The sequence below is a fragment of the Gasterosteus aculeatus genome, chromosome 18 (genome assembly GCF_964276395.1).
Source record: "Gasterosteus aculeatus chromosome 18, fGasAcu3.hap1.1, whole genome shotgun sequence".
NCBI lineage: Eukaryota > Metazoa > Chordata > Actinopteri > Perciformes > Gasterosteidae > Gasterosteus > Gasterosteus aculeatus.
In genome coordinates, this window is record NC_135706.1 from 14,338,937 (window position 1) to 14,361,355 (window position 22,419).

The window sequence follows — 22,419 nt, forward strand, 5'->3', positions numbered from 1 at the left end:
AAACATTGAAATGGTTGTAGCTGCATGTATTCAGATCCACGACCGAAGTGAATGAACACACACATGTTCACTGACACACACGTGTGCACTGACACCACACAAGCAGCTGCTGTAAGTCCAGGTCCTCTGCGCATACCTCCGTCAGGGCCAAAATGATTAAACAAATAACCCCTTTGTGCGCAGCAGCCTTGATTGAGCGGAGTTGTATGTACCCAGCGAAAAAGAAATACAGGAAAGTGCCTCTGGTGGTGCCAAAATTCACTTACCCTGTTAAAACATCGCTGCTGTCAAAGTTGTTTTTACTCTCTCACATGGAAACTAAATTCATCAGGCCTCTCCTGAGCATTCAGGTCTAAAAAGAAGAAAAAAAAGAATCTGAATGAGTGTGATTATTTATGTGAAAAACAAACACTGAAACTTTATCTGCATTAGTGGTCACAGAATGCTGACACCAATAAATTTCAGCAAGAGATCATTTGCAGTGCCACCGTAGGGGGGCAAATCGGGTCGTTGCGGTTTATTTAATTGATCGTGGGCGTCATACCAGCCCAAAAGGATCGGAACGAATGAAAATCCAGAGGAAAACTCTTTGTGTCGTTTTAAAGTCAAAGACATGAAAGTGTACCCAACGAACAATTACATTACCACTTTAAGATTAATTAGGTTTTTATCGGATAGCAAGTCAGTTCCTCCAACATCTGCATTTATGTCAGATTCAGTCTGAATAGAAGAACGGACTGGACCCAACATTACATCTGCAACCAATAATCTGTACAAGTGAGAATATTACACTGTACGATTGTAGAAGTACTGTGAGAGAATGAGATGAGCAAGCCTGCCCTCTAGTGGTGATTGTCAGCCATGATAATAAATGACTCAATTATTCATTGTTTTCCCCATCACCCTGCATAGATCAGGTCAGATATGAAAGAAATAGATTTATAGATTAGCAGCGTTATATGCAGCAACAATTTGGATTAAATTTTTTCCTTTTTTAAAGGAAAATAAACTGGACAGATTTTCTGGTTCCAGCTTCTTCACTCTGAATAATTTGCAGGTTGAAACCAACCTGGTGGAAGCTGCGTTTCAGTTTTCCCTTAAAAAAAAACTTTTAAAAGAGCCTCTAATGCTACTTTCACGTCAGGACGCTCCTAGAAAACCAGAGCGGATCGTGTGAAGTCTCACATTACACCTGATGTCATCCCCTCGCTACACACTCAGACTCTGCCTTTCTAGCTCTGCGTTTGATGACAAGAGCGCTGAATTATGAACGACGCCCCTCCAGGACTCTTCTTCATGTCGTGTTCCGATGATGCGACTGTTTGCTACCGAGCGCATTATGGAGAGCGGCCTGCATTATTGAGGTGAGGTTTCGTTGAAAACTCGCTCCCTGGAAGTCGTGGCAGAGACAGTTGGGGAACGTTCCACATCATGCGATCAATGAAACGCTCTCTCAAATGTATCATTGATGAGCCTTCGTTCCGTCCTGATGTTTTTATTTATTTTCACGGGAAGGCCCGTCCTCGTGGACATTCCATTCCCTTTGAATCGTTGGCAGTATTTTTTTTTGCAGCGAACAGAGTACTCTGTATAGTCCGGGGCATCGATTCCCCGGCTCTGCTGGAGCACCAGAGGGCCTGTTCTACTCTGCAAACAACATCTGATCTAAAAATAAAAAGTGACGGATCAGAGATTTCACCAACCTTTGTGAGACCGCTGAGCTGCACTCGATGTCCATCCTGCCGAGAAATACCAAAGCAAGCATTACGTTAGAGTAACCAATGAGATTTTAGGGGTTATACAAAGATGAATTTCATTGGAATTAGGCTACATGTTGTAAAACTGAGCTGGGGAATTAGACGCCTTATACCAACACTGTATATAGTACACACACTGTAAAAGTGAAGGAGGACACACACACACATACACACAAACACGCACACACATTGAAAGAATGCCAGCACCTTTAATCAAGCAACACCCATCCTCAAACTTGACCTTTCTGAATTAATCACCGGTGAAGGTTTTCAGAGTGTTAAGTGTTTGTGTGGTGGGGGATGGGGGGGGGTCAATGCCCTCCTCTTCAAACACCTGTACGTCCTTGTTACTGCCTTTTGCAACAGTTGTTATTTATGAAGCTGATCCATTCAGCACTAGATGGCGATGTCACTGCAGCAGCTCAACATCTGTCTCTACACTGAGAACATCGCAGTGTGGAGACAGATGTTGAGCAGTAGAAACTGTACATGTGACATTAACAAGCCAATTTATATCTATAATTGAGATCAAGATGGAGTTATTTATAGATTCTCTGGTCAGTGGGAGTGGGACTGCCCCCCCCCCCCCCCCCCCCCCGCCAACACTTAATCTGTCGACACGTGTGCTGAAATGTGAAAAGAACAAGCCACATGTCATCTTTGTGTCCCCTTTAAGACAGGTATTAGTCACTGTATGCAAACCAATGCTACATATGTGGATGGAAGAACATTTGTCATGGAAAGTTTCCTCTCAGATCTGCAGCTCCGGTTGCCATGTCAACCGACAGCCGTCACAAGAGGGCTCGGGTTATTTAATCCGACGCCTGCTGCTTGTCCTCCTCAAAGGCCTCTATGTATAATTACATCAAAGGCTATTACTCAGAGTAGTAGTCATTGTTAATCTCCCCCCTTATGTGCATGAACCCGTCGCAATTATCTGTAAAAATCTGATCATAGATGGTTTTTATAATTGGCTACATGAAGGAATCATGTTTTCGAGAGCTCCCATCTTAGATAAGGTCATTAAATGATCCCTATTCATTGCAGCTCTAATTAATAACACAACCTGGGTGGACTGAATCAAGCCTCGGTGCCGCTCCGCGTGGGTTGGGTGACAGCGGCCTTTGACCTACTGTCGTTTTTCACACTTGGACAATGACAATCTGAAAGTGGATTATAAGAGATCTGTCTTCAAGGGCAGGACTGATAGTTGTGAATGCTGCATAACTACAAGACGCACGTCCTTCTAAATAACCAAATGCTGATTGATCTATTCCATGGCATTTAACTAGCAACTAAATGTGTTTCTCTCTCGGTCCGCTCTCCATCAGCTACAGTCTTCATGTATGGTTTAATTGATCCAGAACACAGTAAAACAGTTCAATACTCCTCGGAAGCTGAAACAGATACTTTTCAAAAAGTATTTGACGGATCCATTTCTAATTCATATGCTGAACTTGTACGTTGTACAAGCACGTACGTTATGGCAGCAAATGGAAGGGAAAAGCTTTTTATTATGGTTGGCAATGGACAATTTTTTTTTCTTCTTTAATATTCTCTAAAATCTAAAATTGCCCTCGCAGATCTTCTGCATTAGTATGCGTACACAGATGAAAGCAAAAACACAATACACAATGTACAATTGATGCCACGTTTATCCCAAGAGAAAAATGCTGCTTTGAATGGAAAATCCTGCTCCGAGCTGAAATAATAATAATAATAATATCACTTTATATTCTTAACTTAATCCAGCAGTACAAGTCAGAGCACTGCGAAGCTGCAGACAACAATACAGCCATGGAGCTGATGGGTCAAACCCTGTGCTGATCTCGGGGGACCTTCTCGGTGCATAAGGCTGAGTGTCTAATCTTATAAACCGGGATCACAACCGGAAAAGTAGGTTTTACAATTATTACAAAAGGTGCATTCAATGAACTCAAATCAAACCACAGGCAAAGTGACGGCAAAGTGCAGAACGTAATCCTCCTTCTCCGGGTGGTCCAGATAAACAATATCTGTCGACGCGAGCCGAGAGCGGCATCGATCCACTCAGCGTGTCTCCAGGACGCCTCGGATGCAAGCTGGAGCAGCTGAAGTTCATCCACCTTGATCTACACTGAACTAACATTGTGCTTCTCTCTCCTCCCGTGTTTCACTGCGTGGAGAAAATGGGGAACTTTCTCTAGAATGTGCAACAATCTACTTGGGGCTCATTTTCGGTTTGGCTGAACTTCAGAATACATTTTGACACACAGCAAGGACTGTGGACCGAAGGTTAACGCTCCCCGCTCCCTCGCGGACTAGATCAGCCATGCTGTGATATTGATGTGTAAACTCTTAAGGGCTTGATAAGCCACTCGGGGCGATTCTTACATGAACATCAGCCATGAGGGGCTGTGGCCAGATCTCTCACCATGTTGCATAGAATGTTCATCATCAACAAAACCACTAATTAGGTATGGTAGAACAGAGGTTATCCAGACCAAGCAGGGTTTATGTATTCAACATTAAAGTGGGCTGTAAAGCTGCTTTAACATCATCTGTACTGTCACGGCTCCTCCCCGGCCTTGCAGGGGCGGTTCCTCCTGCAGGCAGAGGAGGGTCTTTAGCGATTGGAGCCACCTGGGCTCTAGGTATAAGAAGGCCTCTAACCACTTCTGTTTTGCTCTCTGCTCCTCCAGGTATGATCCTGTTTTGTTTGTTCCTTTGAAGGTTTTACGTTGTTCACACTCAGTCATGTTTACACATACGGATTCACTCAACCATGCACCTTACATACACCTTACACTATGACATTCGCACACCTCATTCCTTTTCTTTGTTTAAAGTTACTAGTTTTTGACTTATAATAAACCCTTCTCTTGATTGGCCTATACTTGGTGTTTGTGTCCCCTCATTCTTGCCACAGGCTATGAGCCGGCCTGTGACAAATGGGGGCTCGTCCTTAAGTTAAAGTTAATTATACTTTAGTCGTTAGTATTTGAGTACTCTAATAGTTTGCCTTATTTGTTTAAGGTTTTGTCTAGATTGTTTTGGCTTTGTCATTGATTATATTTGTTTACTTGAAGTTTGGTTCATGTTGATTATTGTTTTGTGGTTAACTTGGGTTAATCATGTTAGGTTAGATTGCCAAACTTTTTGTTTGAGGGGATGCTTTAGTTTGGCCAATATTGTTGGAGAGAGCATTGAGAGCCAGGTCTTCCTTTTGTTTGGTTAGCTTTATAGTTTGAGTTCACAATTCACTCTGCTTTTTCTGGGGTTTTGTTCAGATGGGAGTCCTCTCCTTTTGAGGCTTATCAGCGAGTATCAATAGGTGGCTCGTGGTGTTTTTGTTTTAGGTGGCAGTGAACGTGGGTAGAGCTTCCCTTGTTTCCTTTTCCCCTACATCGGCTCGGGAGCACCTCCGTGGATGTGGGGGGGCAGCCAGCTTCTGGTTGTCTTTCCACTCTGCTGGTTTTGTGTGCATAAAAACCCACCACATGTGACTGCACGAAGACTAGGGGCCAGTTAGTTAGTTTATTTTGGAGGATAGTGGGGTGTGGCTCCTGTCCTTAAACCCAGACTGGCAGTAGGTGAATTGTGTACATTTTTTTTTTCCCTCAGAGTTGGTAATAGTTGTATTGGTGGAGGAAAATGGCTTCTATTCTAAGTGGTTTTGTTCAAACTCCTTCAGAGGTAGCTTTGGAATTGTGTACTAAGGAGCAGTTAATTGAAATTGCTGACCATTATAAGATTGAGATTGATGATGGAAAACTTAAAGAGTCTGTCAAAGCTAGATTAAAGCAGGGTCTTAGAGAAATAGGTGTTCTTTGGGATAACTCCGTTAGTGAGGGTGCAAGTTTTCAGTCTAGCCCTTCATTAACTTTTGAGCAGCAGCGGGAGCTGTTGCAAATGCAGTTAGAGATAGCACGATTGCGGAATGTCAATAGACCAGAAGGAGTACAACAGTTTGACGTTTCACAGAATCTTCGTTTGTTGCCTAAATTTGATGAGTCAGATCCAGACACATACTTTACGCTATTTGATCGTATTGCAGAAGCTAGAGCTTGGTCAGATCTGGACATGACTATGTTGTTGCAATGTGCACTTACAGGTAAGGCACGTGAGGCTTTTTCAGCACTGAGTGTAGCTGACAGTAAAGTTTATGCTAAAGTTAAATCAGCAGTTCTGAAGGTCTACGAGCTCGTACCAGAGGCATATCGTCAACGTTTTCGTTACAGGAAGAAACAAGATTCGCAGACTTATTCTGAATTTGTTCGCGATTTGACTTCTGCATTTAATCGTTGGTGTACAGCTTCTGAAGCTAGTACTTTTGAGGATCTGTCTAACTTGATCGTGTTAGAACAGTTCAAAAACTCTGTATCTGACCAGGTTGCTACATACATTAATGAGCGAAAAGTTAAGTCGCCAAGTGATGCAGCAGTCCTTGCAGATGAGCACAGGTTAACCCATAAAAGCCATTTTGAGTCAAATAGTGATATGCACTTTAAAAACTTTACTCCTAGGAATAGTAAGTCATCTTTTTCTGGAGCTTCGTTCCAAAGGCCACAGAAGTTTGGTTTTGGGGGACCTAAAGCACCATTAAAAGATAATACCTGTCGCTACTGTTTAGTTGAAGGACATTGGAAGAAAGATTGTCCGTTACTTAGATCAAAGAAGTTAGCTCAAGCTAAACCGGCTGTGATGGCCGTTTCTGGTACAGCCTCTGACCATCAGGGTGAGTTTTTTCAGCCAAAAGTTGAGTTTGGTTCTCAATCTCACCAAGGTGACTTTTCAGCTTTTGTTTCGGATGGTGTGGTGTCGCTGGTAGATGGCAACCACAATGTTCCAATTAGGATCTTGAGAGACACTGGAGCTTTGGATTCTTTTATTTTGGAGTCCATTTTGCCTTTCTCTAAGGTGTCTGATACTGGCAGTTGTGTAATGGTACGTGGCATGGGTTTAGTTCCATTCTCTTCCCCTTTACATGTAGTAACTCTAAAATGTGGTCTGGTAGCGGGTGATGTAGCGGTTGGGGTTAGACACCAGTTGCCAGTAGAGGGAATACACATGATTCTGGGGAATGACTTGGCAGGTAGTAAGGTGTGGGCGGATGGCAAAATAAACATCTTTAAGAAGCAACCTTCAGTGCCCCCTGCAAAGGTATCTCCAGAATACAGTTGTGTGTCTCCTGAGGTATTTCCAGGGTGTGCTGTTACCCGCTCTGCCGCACTCAAGAAGATTGAGAGTAAGCCAGAAAGTCTCGAGTTGCCAGTTAAACTCCAAACTGAACAGTTGACTAGTTCTAGAGAGTCATTGATAGCTGAGCAAAAGGCCGATACTACCTTAACTGATCTGTTTGATAGAGTTGTTCCTGAGGCAGCGGTGAGGAATAATGCTCAGTGCTATTTTCTTCTTGAGGGACTGTTGGTCAGGAAATGGGTTCCACACTCTGTTCAGGGTCTAGGCGAACCAGTTTTTCAGATAGTTGTACCTATTGTTTTGCGAAACAAAGTGTTGCAAACTTCACATGGTGAGGTGGCAGGTCACATGGGTGTTCGTAAAACTTATGATCGCATACTCAGGCATTTTTTCTGGCCTCGTTTAAAGCGAGCTGTAGCTCAGTTTATTAAAACTTGTCCTACGTGTCAGCGCACAAGCAAGCCAAACCAGGTTGTGAAGCCAGCTCCTTTGTATCCAATACCAGCCATAGGACAACCTTTTGAGCATCTTATTATCGATTGTGTTGGGCCTTTACCACGGTCTAAGTCAGGTCATAACTACTTATTAACTGTTATGTGTCACGCAACGAGATATCCGGCAGCTTTTCCCTTGCGTACCATAACTTCAAAAGCAGTAGTTAAAGCATTAACTCAATTCATTTCTACATTTGGAATTCCAAAAATCATCCAGTCAGATCGGGGTTCTAACTTTACCTCCCATTTATTTGCTCAGGTTCTCAAACAGCTAAAAGTTAAACACAACAAGTCTACTGCGTTCCATGCCCAGAGCCAGGGAGCTTTGGAACGATTTCACCAAACTTTAAAATCTTTGCTTCGTTCGTACTGTACAGAACTGTCTGCAGATTGGGAGGAGGGGTTACCTTGGTTACTACTATCTGCTCGTGAGGTAGTACAGGAGAGCACAGGGTTCAGCCCAAAGGATTTGGTGTTTGGTCATAAGGTACGGGGGCCTTTAGCAGTGCTGCAGGATGGTTGTTTGCCTGAAGAACCACCTCGGAACCTCATTGACTATGTAAATGGATTTAGGCTGAAGTTGTATAGAGCTGGAGAACTGGCGAAAGAAAAGCTAAAATGTTCTCAAAAGAAAATGAAATTGAGATATGACCGACAGGCGGAGTTGCGTGAGTTTACTCCCGGTGATCGTGTACTTGCTCTTTTGCCTCTTGTAAGTTCACCTTTTCAGGCAAAATACTGTGGTCCTTTTACTGTGTTGCGCAAAGTGTCAGATTTGAACTATCTTATTGAAACTCCGGGGTATAGGAAGTCCTCTAAATTATGCCATGTGAACCTGTTAAAATGTTATCACTCCCGTGATCAAAGCAAAGTGGAGGGCACTCGAGTAGTAAAGTCAGCGTTGACTGCTGCTCCAGTCACTGTATCTTGTGGCTTAAACTTTGTGGACGGGGGAGAGGAGGAGATCATTAGGGTTTCTGATGAAGTCCTGCAGGGTCGGCACTCTACAGCACGGTTTGACCCCTTTAACTGTTTTCACTGACCACAACCCCCTCATTTTTTTGAAGTCCTTGCAAAATCCCAACCAGCGTTTGATGCGTTGGGCTTTGTTCCTGCAACCGTTCAGCCTTGATATTAGACATATTAGTGGCAAGGATAATATCATTGCTGACGCTCTGTCCCGTGCTCCTGTAACCTAGTTGGTATGTTCTTTCTGTTGACCCCTACGGGTTGTCTGCGCCTCTCTTCTCCTAATTTACTCCCTAGGTACCAGGGCTGCAGAGTTTGAGGTATGGACAGTCAGGCGGGGGACACAGGGTGACTGTTAGGAGCCAGGACGGGTATTCTTTTTGTTGTATTTTGAGGGAACTGTTTGGATTGTTTTCAATGTGGGCCAAATTTTGGGGCTGAGGGTTGGACCCTCATCTTAAGGAGGGGGGTGTCACGGCTCCTCCCCGGCCTTGCAGGGGCGGTTCCTCCTGCAGGCAGAGGAGGGTCTTTAGCGATTGGAGCCACCTGGGCTCTAGGTATAAGAAGGCCTCTAACCACTTCTGTTTTGCTCTCTGCTCCTCCAGGTATGATCCTGTTTTGTTTGTTCCTTTGAAGGTTTTACGTTGTTCACACTCAGTCATGTTTACACATACGGATTCACTCAACCATGCACCTTACATACACCTTACACTATGACATTCGCACACCTCATTCCTTTTCTTTGTTTAAAGTTACTAGTTTTTGACTTATAATAAACCCTTCTCTTGATTGGCCTATACTTGGTGTTTGTGTCCCCTCATTCTTGCCACAGGCTATGAGCCGGCCTGTGACAGTACAAAAGCGCTGCACATTGTCATCTTCACTTAGTTCACTGCTGAAGATGTGACCCAATTATCTCCCTTTGTGTATCACGTTCACTTCTCGGCGAGAACCGAAGGAAAACGTTGCATGTGATCCTCCGTGGTTTCCCCAATCACAACATCGCTGTACTCTGAGTTGAATTTAAAGTGGTAATGCACGCCATACGTGACCCAGGACCACTAACGCATCAGCGTACAAAGAACACAGCGTAAAAACACAGTATTGTGAATGACGCGCTCCGTCAATATCTAAAGAAATCACACAAGTGGCTTAATGCAAATAGGCCCTCCTAGTGTTTAATGTTTCTACATAAACCTTCTGTTTATCCATATGTCCTATAAAATATAAATGCTGTGTGGGCTTTTCTCACCGAAGATCTAATTAAGGAATCAATGTATTTACATGCTGGTTCTGTAAGAATACCGTTATCTGATAACAGCATGCTAGAAAACAACATTTATTCTCACTGACAGAGGCCTCATCATGTGCCTCCTTGAAAGGAAAATCAACTTGTCCAACAAGTGATTGGAGTCGGCTCTATAATATATTTTTACTTTTATAATACATATTAAGCTCAACCTTGATGCGCCTGACGAATGATATCCTGTTTAGAAGAGAGTTCAATCACGGGTGCTTTTTGTTACATAATTAGAATGTGGGAGGGAAAGGATGCACTTTTTTTTTTTTAAATGCTAACCGCAAACTCCACTTTCTCAGTTAACGTAAGGAGCGCTCGGGTGACAGGTCTGTATTTTTAGGGGTAATCCAGTGAGGAAAACGATGTGTTGGACAGCGTGTGGCGACGAGGGGTGTAAACAGAATAAACCCACCGTAGCGTGGAGAGCGCTGGGGTCGTTTTCTGGGGCAGAAGACATTGATTGAGACAGAACCGAGAGGTGTTCTTTGTTCAAGTCAGCATCTGGACAACAGAGCCCCAAACACCACCACCCCCCTCCTCCCGGAGCTCGCCATCCGCCCCCAGACACTTCTATTTCAAAGCTGTCAACTTAGCGGAAGCGTATCCACGGTGAATCGAAACTTCTTACGAGTGCTTAAACGGTCATTCCTGCAGGACAGGCAGAGACGTGTCCTAAGTAGTACAAAGTGGGACTGGGCTTTGTCCCACTTGTGGGAAGAGGCTTTGGCTTTAAGTGCTCAAAAGTGGTGTCAGACTTGTAAACCCGGCGGAGGGGACGCGGCGTCTCCTCTGCAAAAAGCACCGTCACTCAGCTGCTATTTCTGCTGAAGTGCCAAGCGTCAACTGCAGGCTTCAGTCACTCAGAGCTCAGTGAGACAAGGAGGGAGAGGAATGTCACAGCGTGCTAATTGGAAAGCTCTAGGGTATCAACTCCACTCATTGCTAGTTCATTATTTCCTTCTGCTCGCTCAGAGCCCATTAATGAATTCATTAATTAACAGTTCTCAGGTCAGCCACAGGTGTGCATTACCGCTAGAGGAGGATCACCTGCTTTTCTGAGGTCGCGCTCGCTGACCTAAAAGGTTTCCCCCAGGAGACATTCCTTTAATTTCTTCTTTCTCCCCCCACGCGGGAAAACGTTTGAGGAGACATCGAGGAGCCGCGGGACGAATTCCCACCGCTGCGCCTCACAGCCGGTGAAGAGAAGCTGCTCTCACCGAGAGTCAGAAACATGCAACGATTTGTACCTGCCGCAATACAAATTGTACCAGTTATTGGCAGTGATCAAGGAAAGGAAAGTAAGGAGCAAGAAATGCTCTTGCTGCTCCACGACCACAGCATATACACATGTGTATGTATATATATATATATATATATATATATATATACACACACACACACACACACACACACACACACACACACACACATACGTACATATATACTGGGAACTTGCTCATGCTGGTGGACAATGAAGTCAAAGAGTCAATAGACCATTAAGCGACTTTCAAGTACAACTGCAGCATGAGAAGATGTGGAACAATACGACGGCAGTAACCCCTCTTTTTTCGCCGCCCTTTTCACACGCAAACAGGTGCAAAAATCTCGCGGATAAAACGTGAAAGGTGAAAGATGAAGGCGCCGCAGGTGTCACTCGCTGAGCTTTAAAACACGCTAAAGACACGCTAAAGACACACAGTTTTTTATACAGCTCTCTGACTGATGTTTCGACTTCTGAGTTCAGAGGCTGTGAATTCTATGACGCATTTACAGAGGAGGGCTTGAAGGAGAAGAAACCGTATGTATCCATGTAAACTGTAATCCATGCCGAATCCCATGCACTCACACACAGACACAGACACACACACACACACACACACACACACACACGCACATGAGAAAACACACATTATATTCATGGACAGACAATGGGACCGGTTTGCACCACAAATCCCCTCGAATAAGAAATTAATCCCATTCTATCCGCTCTTCAATTCAATCAAAGACGTAATAGACAATACGCCGTCCGTCCTTACTACATTTTTCATAATTACGGTTTTAAAAAAAATGTCATGACATCAGCCTAATGTAGTTTTAGATTTATTAATTAACGGAATAGATTTTTAAAAAATAGCCGCACAGCTTTTTGATGAATCACCTTTTCCTCACTCAGCCAGTGTGTGTGTGTGCAAATGTCTGTCCCTTGAAGTGGAGTTTTTTTTGAGGGACAAACACAATGTGGCATGAAAGGAATGATAATAATCAAACAGCATTGTGTGCGTGTGTGTGTGTGGAGCCGTGTGCAGGTGGACCGTCGATCTATACCCTGCAGTAAATTGACCAGTTAAAGCCTGTACTGGTGTCAGATGCTGGAAGTAATCTGACCCTCTGTGTTTGACCAACATGGAGGACAAATACGTGTCCAAACTGTCACCTGCTGTTGATTTCTGGGCAGGGACGTATCTGATAATAATCGGTGAGTACATTCTTTTCTTACTGTATTTCATATTTTCAGCTTGCAAAAATCTATTTTAGGATTCATATTGCTGTCGGCAGGAAGCATAAACCCAGGAGTTAATTGGTTATTTCTATATTCGCCGCGGGTCAAAAGATAAATCAGGATGCATGGTTTAATTGTCACTGTTTTCTTTGGTCTCATGTGATCCCTATGCTGCGTAAGAAAAATATTATTATTATAACCTATAACGTCCAAGCTGTCAGGGTTATTTACATAATATTTCTAACACTGTCTTCCAGTTTGGCAGAGTCTCTCCAACCAAAATTCTCCACTCCAAACAGTATAGCTTTGTATGATTATATATTTTACGGATATTATTTAATGACGGTTACGTCAACAGTATGAAAATGAGCTTTTTATCTCTTTGGGCAGAGTGAATACAGGCTTGCATGATTTTATCTGGTTTTCGCGCCTATAATTTCACCTGGATGAGTCGGCATCGTGTTTTTGGGAAACTTTAATATGCTGATAGAGACCAGGACACTGTGGCGAGTGGACACGTTATGCAGGCTCCTGATAGCCGATTGTCAGCCAGGCTGCACGGAAATGAGCCGAGGAATCCAGACACACACACACAAATACACCGCAAATTATCCAAAACCCGGAGAGTGCCACAAACCAGGTTCCTAATCTTTCATGTAAATGCCATTTGACCACACAGAAATGTGCGTCTAAATGAGTACCTGCAGGGGAAGTTCGGTCACTTCCCTTCCTCTCCGGATGAGATCGAGATTGCCGTTCACCTCAGTGCCGTTGTCATGACCCAAATGGGATGATCCCAGACCCGGGTGGAGCATCGGTCCATTGTTGGGAGATGGATTAAGATTGAGGATCATCCGTCACTAGAGAAACAGGAGTTCAGAATTCATCCAAAAATGTCTTGAAAGTCTAATAACGGCATCATATAATCTTAATATTCCCCCTTCATAAGATCTCTACTGCTTGTACCACTATGTCTTGGCAAACCCAGTTACAGCATGCAAATAACTGACAGACATGAGGGGTGGGGGGGAGAATTCAATCAATTGACAATACAGCTTTAATTAAGCTGCTTCGAGCTCCATGCTGCTTCCTTCGCTGCCACCAGCAGAGCAATGCAAACGTTCAATTACGACAATTACAATCGCTGCAGGTGGCTGGCGATTGATTTCACGCTGCGTCGTCGAACCAACACTTGTTGAGTGAGATAAAACACGCAGAGAATGAAGCAAACACCCCTGACACACAGGCAGTTAGACATATCTTAATACGCATACAGATTATTATTAAATTTGCACTGTACTGAAACAGTATGTCACACGTTGACACTATTTCCCTGATACCGTAGCATGATTAGCTTAGTTAGCTAATTTATCGATGTTCAAGCTAGCTTCCAACTGGCTAGCTAACCTATAAATTAACGTTACTCCGAGCCAATACAGCCCGTTAATAAACTACTCCACGGAACTGAAACATGCTAAATTGTATTATTAACACAGTGAACACCAGTGAAAGAAACTGACGTTAACATACCTGAAAAACGGAGTATTTCCTCAGCTCACGTTCGCGCTAATTGAGAGTAGGCCGCGAGCTCCGCCTGGTGGAGGGGGGCGGTAAGGCCGCGTGCTCCGCCTGGTGGAGGGGGGCGGTAAGGCCGCGTGCTCCCCCTGGTGGAGGGGGGCGGTAAGGCCGCGTGCTCCCCCTGGTGGAGGGGGGCGGTAAGGCCGCGTGCTCCCCCTGGTGGAGGGGGGCGGTAAGGCCGCGTGCTCCCCCTGGTGGAGGGGGGCGGTAATTGCCTTTAAGGTGCTGCTGACAGAAAGCATTATCAAGCATGAAAGTATCGTAAAACGTAAATAAAATACTGTATGTATCAGGGAATTGAAATCTTACTACTTGATATATTATTAGGAAGAAACATCCGATAAAACTCGCTAGCATCAACACAATAAGCAAAGGTCGTGGAGGTTTTTTGTGTCAGTTGCATTCATTGGGTGGACTTTTTTGCCAAACCCTTCAGCAATCTGACCACCTTTTGTAACCTCCCCCCTCCCTCCCCTTTTATGCTCCTCAAAAGAAATCAATTAATGCAACTTTAAGGGTCGACTCAGGAAGCACAATCCAATAAAAGCAATTTGCTTTTAAGTGCCTTGCTATTTTTTTCTTCTTCAAATCATCAAAATCATGTCTGATCCTTTGAATTTGGGACTAAAAAATACTTGTGATTACAGCCCGGGTGGTATTGATGATGGCAGACTACCAAACGTTTTCGCTTCTTCTGAGGCAACAGTGTGCAGAGACACGGTTCTACCAGTAAAACAAATTCCCATTTCAGTGCCACCAAAAGGGGACAAGTTCTAACGAGACAAGTCCAGCGTTTTAAAATCCATAGATATTGTGATTTCTTAAAATGCTACTGACAAGCAGAACAGGGCTCCCACCAGAAGGCCGGTGTATGGTGGTTTCCCACACTGTTGACCAAAGCAATATTAAGGCCGACCATGGTGTTTTGTTGCGGTGACCTAGTTTTCTTTATTACCATAATGTCGTCCCGGTGAAAGAAAGTCGTGCCGTGGGACATTTTGTGCCCCTGGACAAGAAACAAGTAGATTGCATTTTGTGACTATTTCCCAATTGCAGAGAGACCGTGTTGCTGCAGGAGAGTAAACCGGTTGATCCAAAGCGCACAAACACGCCAGCAGCTGTTAGTGATGTTCACTACCAGTTAATTGGTCCTGAAACACATTCACGAGAGCCTTTCAGCGTCAGCACGACTTTGCCCATCGCAAAGGCAGAATGGTTTAAGCCAAATAAGCGATTGATTGTATTAGTTAGAGAGAGTTAGAGCCCTTCGCCTTCAAGTGAGGACGCATGCAATCAAACTGCAACAAACACTCAACAATTCACTGGGGTTTTTCCATTATCGCATATTACCTGTGTTCTTAGTCAAATTTGATCTCAAAATGAACGGCACACAAGAAAATAAAACTGTTCCCATTATTTTCTCTTTGGAGAAATCAAGCTCTTGTTTCCTTTCAAAAGATAACAGCATGAACCTTCAATGCGCGCTGCAGCAATTATCAGCACGCACCAAGTCAATCTTCAGACGTGTGCAGGTGCCGGAGAGAAAACTAAATCTTTACGGATGATAAAGCCTGAAGAAAAGGTTCACATTAAGGGCGCCTCGTCCAGTCAATGAAAAATCTCATTGCTTGTTGGAGCGGATCACCGCAGATAAGTGCTGCAGCGATCAGATCGCCTCGTTCCAATGTCAGGTGGTTGCTGTGGTTCACAGATAAGACGTTCACATGTTTGGTATTCTCCAACCCGAAAAGTTGTCGGTTCACAGGTTGCTGAAAGACAATCCGATGAATCAGCGAACGAGAGAGAGGAAACATATAGATACGTATATATTAGGTTCTTACAATCTGTGAAAATCTGCTAATAGAAAAGACTGAGGTCTTGTTCAGTCGATGTGATTTATGAAAGTTTATGAATGCAGAGCATTCGGGTCAAGTTCCCCCCCCAGAGAGAAAAGATGTTGTTCGCACTCCTCTTGTAAATAATACTCAATTCCATTTTCTAACCGATTGCGACATCAAACTGTATCTACAGTTCGTTGTGAATTTGTGGAAGCCGGCAAATCGATTGTCTTCCATCATGAAGCATGAAGCACGCAGTTTATCCTGCGCGTCAAATGTGAGTGAAAAACGATGTGTGTAAATGTTGGATGGGCTGAACTGGCCGGTCTAACACATGCTTATTATTTATATTCAGGGGGGGTTGGTTTCCCCTGTTTGAAGTCGTCATGCTGAGATCAACGAGCCTCCTGCAAGCAGCTTCACATCTAAGGTGCAGATGTGCACAGTGTTGATCATCTAATCCTCTAAAAACAGGCTCATTCGTTTATCAAATCAAATTCCATCTAATGTTTTTACACATTATAGTTCATCCCCGCATCTTAAACCAGTTTTATTTATATATATTCAATGAACACGGATATCTAAAATGATTGTCGTCCATCCATCTTGAAAGCAGCTTATCCTTCGTACAGGGTCGCGGGGCGGCTGGAGTATCGTCGTGCGCACAACGTAACTTCAACATGAACAGCAAGCTTTGAATTATAAATCCGCCCCGGAAGCAGCGGAGGAGATTACTGAGGCCCATTGGGCTCACATTATAATAATGAATCTCCTGCTCCACGTGATCGCCACAAAAACCGATGGGTGAGGTCAATTATCGAAGTGTGTTTTTCCAGACGCCATCGTTTATCCTCCGTCCTGCTCTCGCCCCCCCCCCCTCCCCCCTCCTCGCAGCCGTCCTGTCCATCTTCGGGAACACGGCGATCCTGGTCAGCGCCGCCCGCCGCTCCGGCCCGCTCAAAGCTCCCGAGCTGCTGACGGTGAACCTGGCGGTGACGGACCTGGGCATGGCCCTCAGCATGTACCCTCTGTCCATCGCCTCGGCGTTCAACCACGCCTGGATCGGCGGCGACGCGTCTTGTCTCTACTACAGCCTGATGGGGATGATCTTCAGCATCACCAGCATCGTGACGCTGGCCGTGATGGGGATGGTCAGGTACCTGGTGACAGGAAATCCACCGAGGAGAGGTAGGGTAATCTCACACGGCGGAGCTTTCTAAAAGAAATACCTGCTTTGATTAGATCGAGCAGACGATCTAATCAAAGGTGACCTTTTTGTCTTAAATCGCCCAGAAGCCATTTAGATTTTCAGCAATCACAGACCTTTCCGTTCTGTACCGACACGGATTATCGACGGGGCCGAACTCATAACGTGAGCCAAAGTAATTTATCACTACCTCATCGATCTGTTTAAAACTGAAGACAAGATAAAATAGGAAAAGAACATTTATTTGCCATTCAAGATTACAAAAAAAACGAGAGCAAAGAAATAATAGAAGGAAAATATAAACATATATGATAATATATGAGCAAAGAATAAGAGCAACGTGAATAGTAATAGTAATAACAGCATGGGATAGAATAGCAATGATAATTAGTAAAAAGTAAAAATTTCAACTAAAGCACATAAATATAATAAATACAACAACAAAGGTGAATTAGATTCAGGCATATCTGCGCTGGAAGCATTGAAACGGTCCATCGGAGTCACGCCCATAATCAGTGATCTCGCACACGCGGTTTGAAGTCGCAGTCTGTGGGATTTAGTGGCATCTAGTGGTCCGGTTCCAGACAGCGTCTAACCGAATACCCCAATTCAACCTGCATCCGACTCTTCATCACAGCATCTTCCGCCCGGCAAACGCACCATTTAACAACAGACAGACAGTCCGACACGCTGCAGGACGCAACCACAATGCTGCCGTGCAGCTGAGCCGGCCGACCCTGAGATTGTTGTTCGTGCGCCAGGTCTCCGGCTCCAGAGGAAAACCGTCAGCATGGTGATCGGCGCGGTCTGGCTGTACTCCGGCCTGTGGGCCCTGTTTCCCCTGCTGGGCTGGGGCAGCTACGGCCCGGAGCCCTTCGGACTGGCCTGCTCCATAGACTGGAGCAGCTACGGGGAGTCCCTGAACCGCTCCACCTTCATCATGACCCTGTCCGTGCTCTGCACCTTCCTCCCCTGCCTCGTCATCTTCTTCACCTACTTCGGCATCGCGTGGAAGCTGCGCAGGGCCTACCAGTCCATCCGGAGCAGCGATTTTCAGCACGGGAAGGTGGAGCAGAAAATCACTCTGGTGAGTACGAGACGACCGAAGCTGCGGTGACGTTCGGTTCAGTTAGTAGCTGCCGCCACACAACCACGGCAAACTGTTGCAGCGCTGAAGCCTCTGAGGCCGGCAGGCCCACTTAAGTGCAGAGTCGTCGGGGGAATGCTGAGTGCACCGTTACATCTGCGAGGCTTTTACAGATGTTTATTTATATCTGTTGTCGCTCGGGGTCGGGCAGCAGGTTAGTGTGTCTGCAGGAACACGAGCAGGCCCTGACAAAGATCAGAGGGGAACGCGTCTCGCCCATCCACAGATTGTGCTCGACGGAGCGCGCGGGGTCGGCCGCTGGTCACGACTTTTTACACGTCGGGGTTCCTGTGAAGACAACCGATTTGTTTGTGTGAGAGTTTGTGCCCTGCGGACGCGGCTGTCGAGTGAGTGCGTGTGTGTGTGTGTGTGTGTTAGAGTGAGTGTGTTTGAGCTGCCGTTTTGGTAGCGTAACTTCATTGATTAAGGGTCAAACAGGCGAGAGATGGATTTGTTCTTTTCCATCATGACTTGTTGATACATCGGACCACTCCATTTATTCTGCCCCCCCCCCGTGGGGGCTCCACACTTCACAGGGTCCTCAGTGGATAACAGTCCACTTACCATTAACCGCTGTTATTTGAGATGTCTTTGATCATCTAGCAACAGTGAATATTTTAAATCATATAGGTGCAGAGGGAGATAAGCCACTCTGATTGGTTTATATTCCTCTGTGAAGTGCTCCTTTAGTGACATGATGAGAGTATTGAGAATGGGGAATATTTAAATTATAAATATATCAATCTCGTATGTATGGAATGGTGCTGTCCTTCCTCATGAATCTAAATTGTTATGTATAATAATGACGCGGTGGAGCCCCCCTCCCCCCCCCGGCCTAATAGAGTGACTGCAGCTCATCTCCCCTGACGTTCACCTAGATTCATCTTAGATGACGATGGCGGCCTGCGGTTCTGTCCTGGCTTTACAGCCATGGTAACTAATAATTATACTTGTGCCCATCAGTGCTGAAAGGCCTCGCTGCCTCTGCAGATAGACGTACTGGGAGGGGGGGGGGGCATGTTACACAATCAGCATCCTGCTCAATAACATCACATCACCAGCTCCAGGCTTGAAACACATATTTTGAGCTTATTTGCCTCCTTCTGTCCTCTGGTCTCCTTCACTGGACTCCTGCTGCAGATGGCTGCGATGATCAGCTCGGGGTTCCTTTTCTCGTGGACCCCCTACGTGGCCGTCAGCCTCTGGAGCATGTTCCGCTCCCGGGAGCACATCCCTCCGCTGGTCGCCCTGTTGCCGTGCCTCTTCGCCAAGAGCTCCACCGTGTACAACCCCTTCATATACTTCATCTTCCAGCGGAGCTCCTGGCGGGAGCTGCTCCGCCTCCACAGACACCTGCTTTGTTGTTGGCATCGGGCCAGCCCGCCGGCGGAAGGGCGGAGGCTCCGAGGCGAAGTGGCCAAAGCTTCTGACTGCACCGTTTGGGAGAGCGGGGCCGACGGAGCCAGCGGGGGTCAGAGGGCGGCTCCTGGGGGGGAGCCTGTGAGTCAGATGATGCCTTTGGGTTAGTACATGTAATGAAGTCAAATGCTACGTGTCAAACTATTTCTTGGGCGTGACATCTGTTTCCCCCCGTTTCCAGTCTCGGCACTTATTCAAGCTAAGCTAAGCTAAGCTAAGCTACGAACGTGTTTTGAATCTTCTCGTTGGTACGTGGCGGATGAGATCGAAACAGTTTTTTTTTTGTAAGTTCAAGCCGCGAGGTCAACGCGGGTGGAGCCAGAACGTGTGTATTTGACTCCAGACATCTGCATCATAGACCCTAACATGTCATCGATTGCACGCGCGTCCTTCCCTCGGCCTCTCGTCTGTCTCTGATGAACTCCGGTGAACTCGGCGATGAAGGTTCCTCCTCGTGGCTCGTGTCCACCCGGCGGAGCAGCACCTGTACTTGATTGACGTGAAATAAATGAATAAAAAGGTTTACGGTGTGTACGGCCTTTCTTGTTTGTTCCACATGAACGGCGTTCGTTTTTCATAGATTAGAGAAAGAATGATTATCTTGTGTGATTTAGCAGAATGGAGAGCAATCAAGTCCAAGTAATCACCGCGCAGTTTTATGAGGGAGCTGACTGACAGGAGTCTGTAAGAACATAGTAACAAACACTTCTTCTCATAGTCCTTTTTTATTCTGTTCCCCACAGCTTGTGTCCATTAATCGGCCAAGTTGCTTTGGTTTGTTTTGGTGCAGACACACGTTTCATTGCATGCGGAGCCGTTTTCTGATTGACGCTGCGGACTGAAATACGAAGGGAAGCGATGTAAACAAACGAAACGCTTTCACATGTGTATTTCACAGCTGACGCAGAGTTCAGCCTCAACGAAGGCAAATAAAAGCCGCAGACTTTCCTTTAAAACGCCGCGTGCTGAGCTTTCATCAGAGCGGTCTCCACCTATTCATAACAGGTTCACCCTTGGGGATGTATTGAGCTTTTTATTTTATTTTAATTATCTTTCAGTGACATTTTCACACCGATCCATCAAACCTTTCCATCGGGGGGTGGTTGCCAATAATTAAATGCATCTAAAGTGTTTTTATCCGTGTATTTGATTGACACTCCGTCACATAGGTAACTAATTATCTTTCCAATTATTTTTTTCTATCTCATTAAGCATTCAAAGAGTTATTTAATGTTATGAAGTCTGCATAATTATATAATCTCCAGACTCTTATTAAAATATGCTATTTTATTATAAATGCGTGGATCCATATCTGTCCAGTGTGTCCTTCCTTTCACCCTTCTAGAAAGTCATTTAGAAGGCCTTCGTGTTCCCTGGAGGAGAAATGCTGCAGTGTGTGTGCTCAGTGAAAAGGACTCTCACAACAGAGAGAAGAAGAACAAAGAATCCCCACAGATATATTTACGTCCAATCAGACCACTTCTGCAGAAAACTGTGCACCACAAGCACCTCATCATACAACACTTCCGTCATTTTCCTCCCGGCCCGGCGTTTTGTTTGTACACAATCAGTTCCTTTAGATAAAGCGAAGACTGTCTGATGGAGCGTTTGAAAATAGAGCGAGCCAAAATCAATAAGAAAGTCATTTTCTGAGCCATCTGTTTACCTCCGGCCGCGCGGGGGAAGTGGTGCCCGCTCAGAATGCACTGACGTAAGTACAAATCAAACATAACTATGAGCCTGCAAATGCTGCGCGCGGATCAAAGGCGAAGGGATTCTAATTGTACGGTTTTAAAGAAAAGTGGGAAAACATTTTTCCAACAGCTACGTGCCTCTCGGCCCTCCTCAAGTCGGAGCTCAGTGGGTTTCTCTCCCCCTGACCTTCCACTCTCATGGAGGAGCTCATGGAGGAGCTCCGGACAGGTTCTCCACCGGGCTGGAGAGCGAGAGGAGGAAGAGAGTGTTGAGATATGTCTCGAGAGAAGAGGAAGAGCTCAAAAACGCAACGCGGCAACAAAATCTGCTACTTGCTGTGCGGCTTTAGTCCTTGTGAAAGCTTTTATTATCCCGGGGTTTGAATCGGCTTTTTATTCTGGCGGATGAACCAGACCCACCTCGAATAAAAGCACTTAATGCGTCTCCTCTACTTTCATTGTGAGAATCGTACCTTTGTGCGTGAAATCCTACACTGCTGCTTTCACAATGAACCTGTAGTTATTTCGTCCGCTTCGTCCAACGTAAACCATCAAAGTTAAAACCATAATGTCAACGTGTCTGGAGGATTCAACCATTGGGATTCTGCAGGGTCCCTTTAGCGCCGCCGGCTTGAGTCTCTGCTGTCGGTGTTGCCCGGACAGGCTCTTTGAGTAAGCATGAACGTACCGGTGACCCCTGCCCCTCCGGCTGTAACGCTCCAATCGACACCTCTCACCTCCAAAGAAACTTGTATTTAAACTGTGCCTTGAACTCTGACCGACCGGTATTGTCTCCTTTTAACTCTAACCCATTCCGACAAAGTGGTGAAATAAGACACCTGCGTCTTGTCCTGCTGACAATCCTGTCCCCCCGACGTCCGACCGCCGTGTCGGCCATTTCCTATCGCAGGTGTCCACAGCGAGTCCCAAGCTGGGTGAAAAAAACTGGATCAATCTCCAAGATAAAAACACTTTTTTTTCAGACATTTGTCGGATAAAGACCTCTTTTCTGCTCCGCTTCTGTTTCTATCAAAAGGCTGTTGATTTCCAATAAAAGACGACCACAGTGAAAAATGAATTTGTTTCATAACTGCGGCTCATGCTGCGATCCTCAATGGGGGCAGTTCATCCACGTAGAAAAATACTCCTAAGAGCTGTGACTCTTGATGCGACGTGCTGCTTCATATTAAAGTGACTTTGGTGAGCCGACTAAATTAAGATGTCAACGTGCCAGAAACTTCAGTCCTGCTTGACTGAGTGAAGATATCTCATTGAAGACAAGAGGCACCAAACATGGCCGCAGTGATGGTGTCACAAATACTAAGGGCAACACAA

The 22,419-nt window shown here is 45.3% G+C and overlaps 1 protein-coding gene and 1 long non-coding RNA gene across 2 annotated transcripts; one reads left to right on the forward strand and one right to left on the reverse strand.

The window, feature by feature from the left end:
• Positions 1-262: 262 nt before the first annotated feature.
• LOC144389395 (uncharacterized) lies at positions 263-13,075 on the reverse strand. Its single transcript, XR_013453406.1, has 3 exons — positions 12,903-13,075; positions 1,704-1,739; positions 263-352 (listed from the first exon to the last, which is right to left on the reverse strand). It is a non-coding gene; the product is annotated as an uncharacterized LOC144389395 (long non-coding RNA).
• Positions 11,884-19,920, forward strand: opn8a (opsin 8, group member a). The gene is made up of 4 exons (XM_040161199.2): positions 11,884-12,177; positions 16,512-16,805; positions 17,586-17,911; positions 19,112-19,920. The coding sequence occupies exons 1-4, from the start codon at positions 12,105-12,107 to the stop codon at positions 19,496-19,498; spliced, it is 1,080 nt and encodes a 359-aa protein (XP_040017133.2). The 5' UTR covers positions 11,884-12,104; the 3' UTR covers positions 19,499-19,920.
• The last annotated feature ends 2,499 nt before the right edge of the window (positions 19,921-22,419 follow it).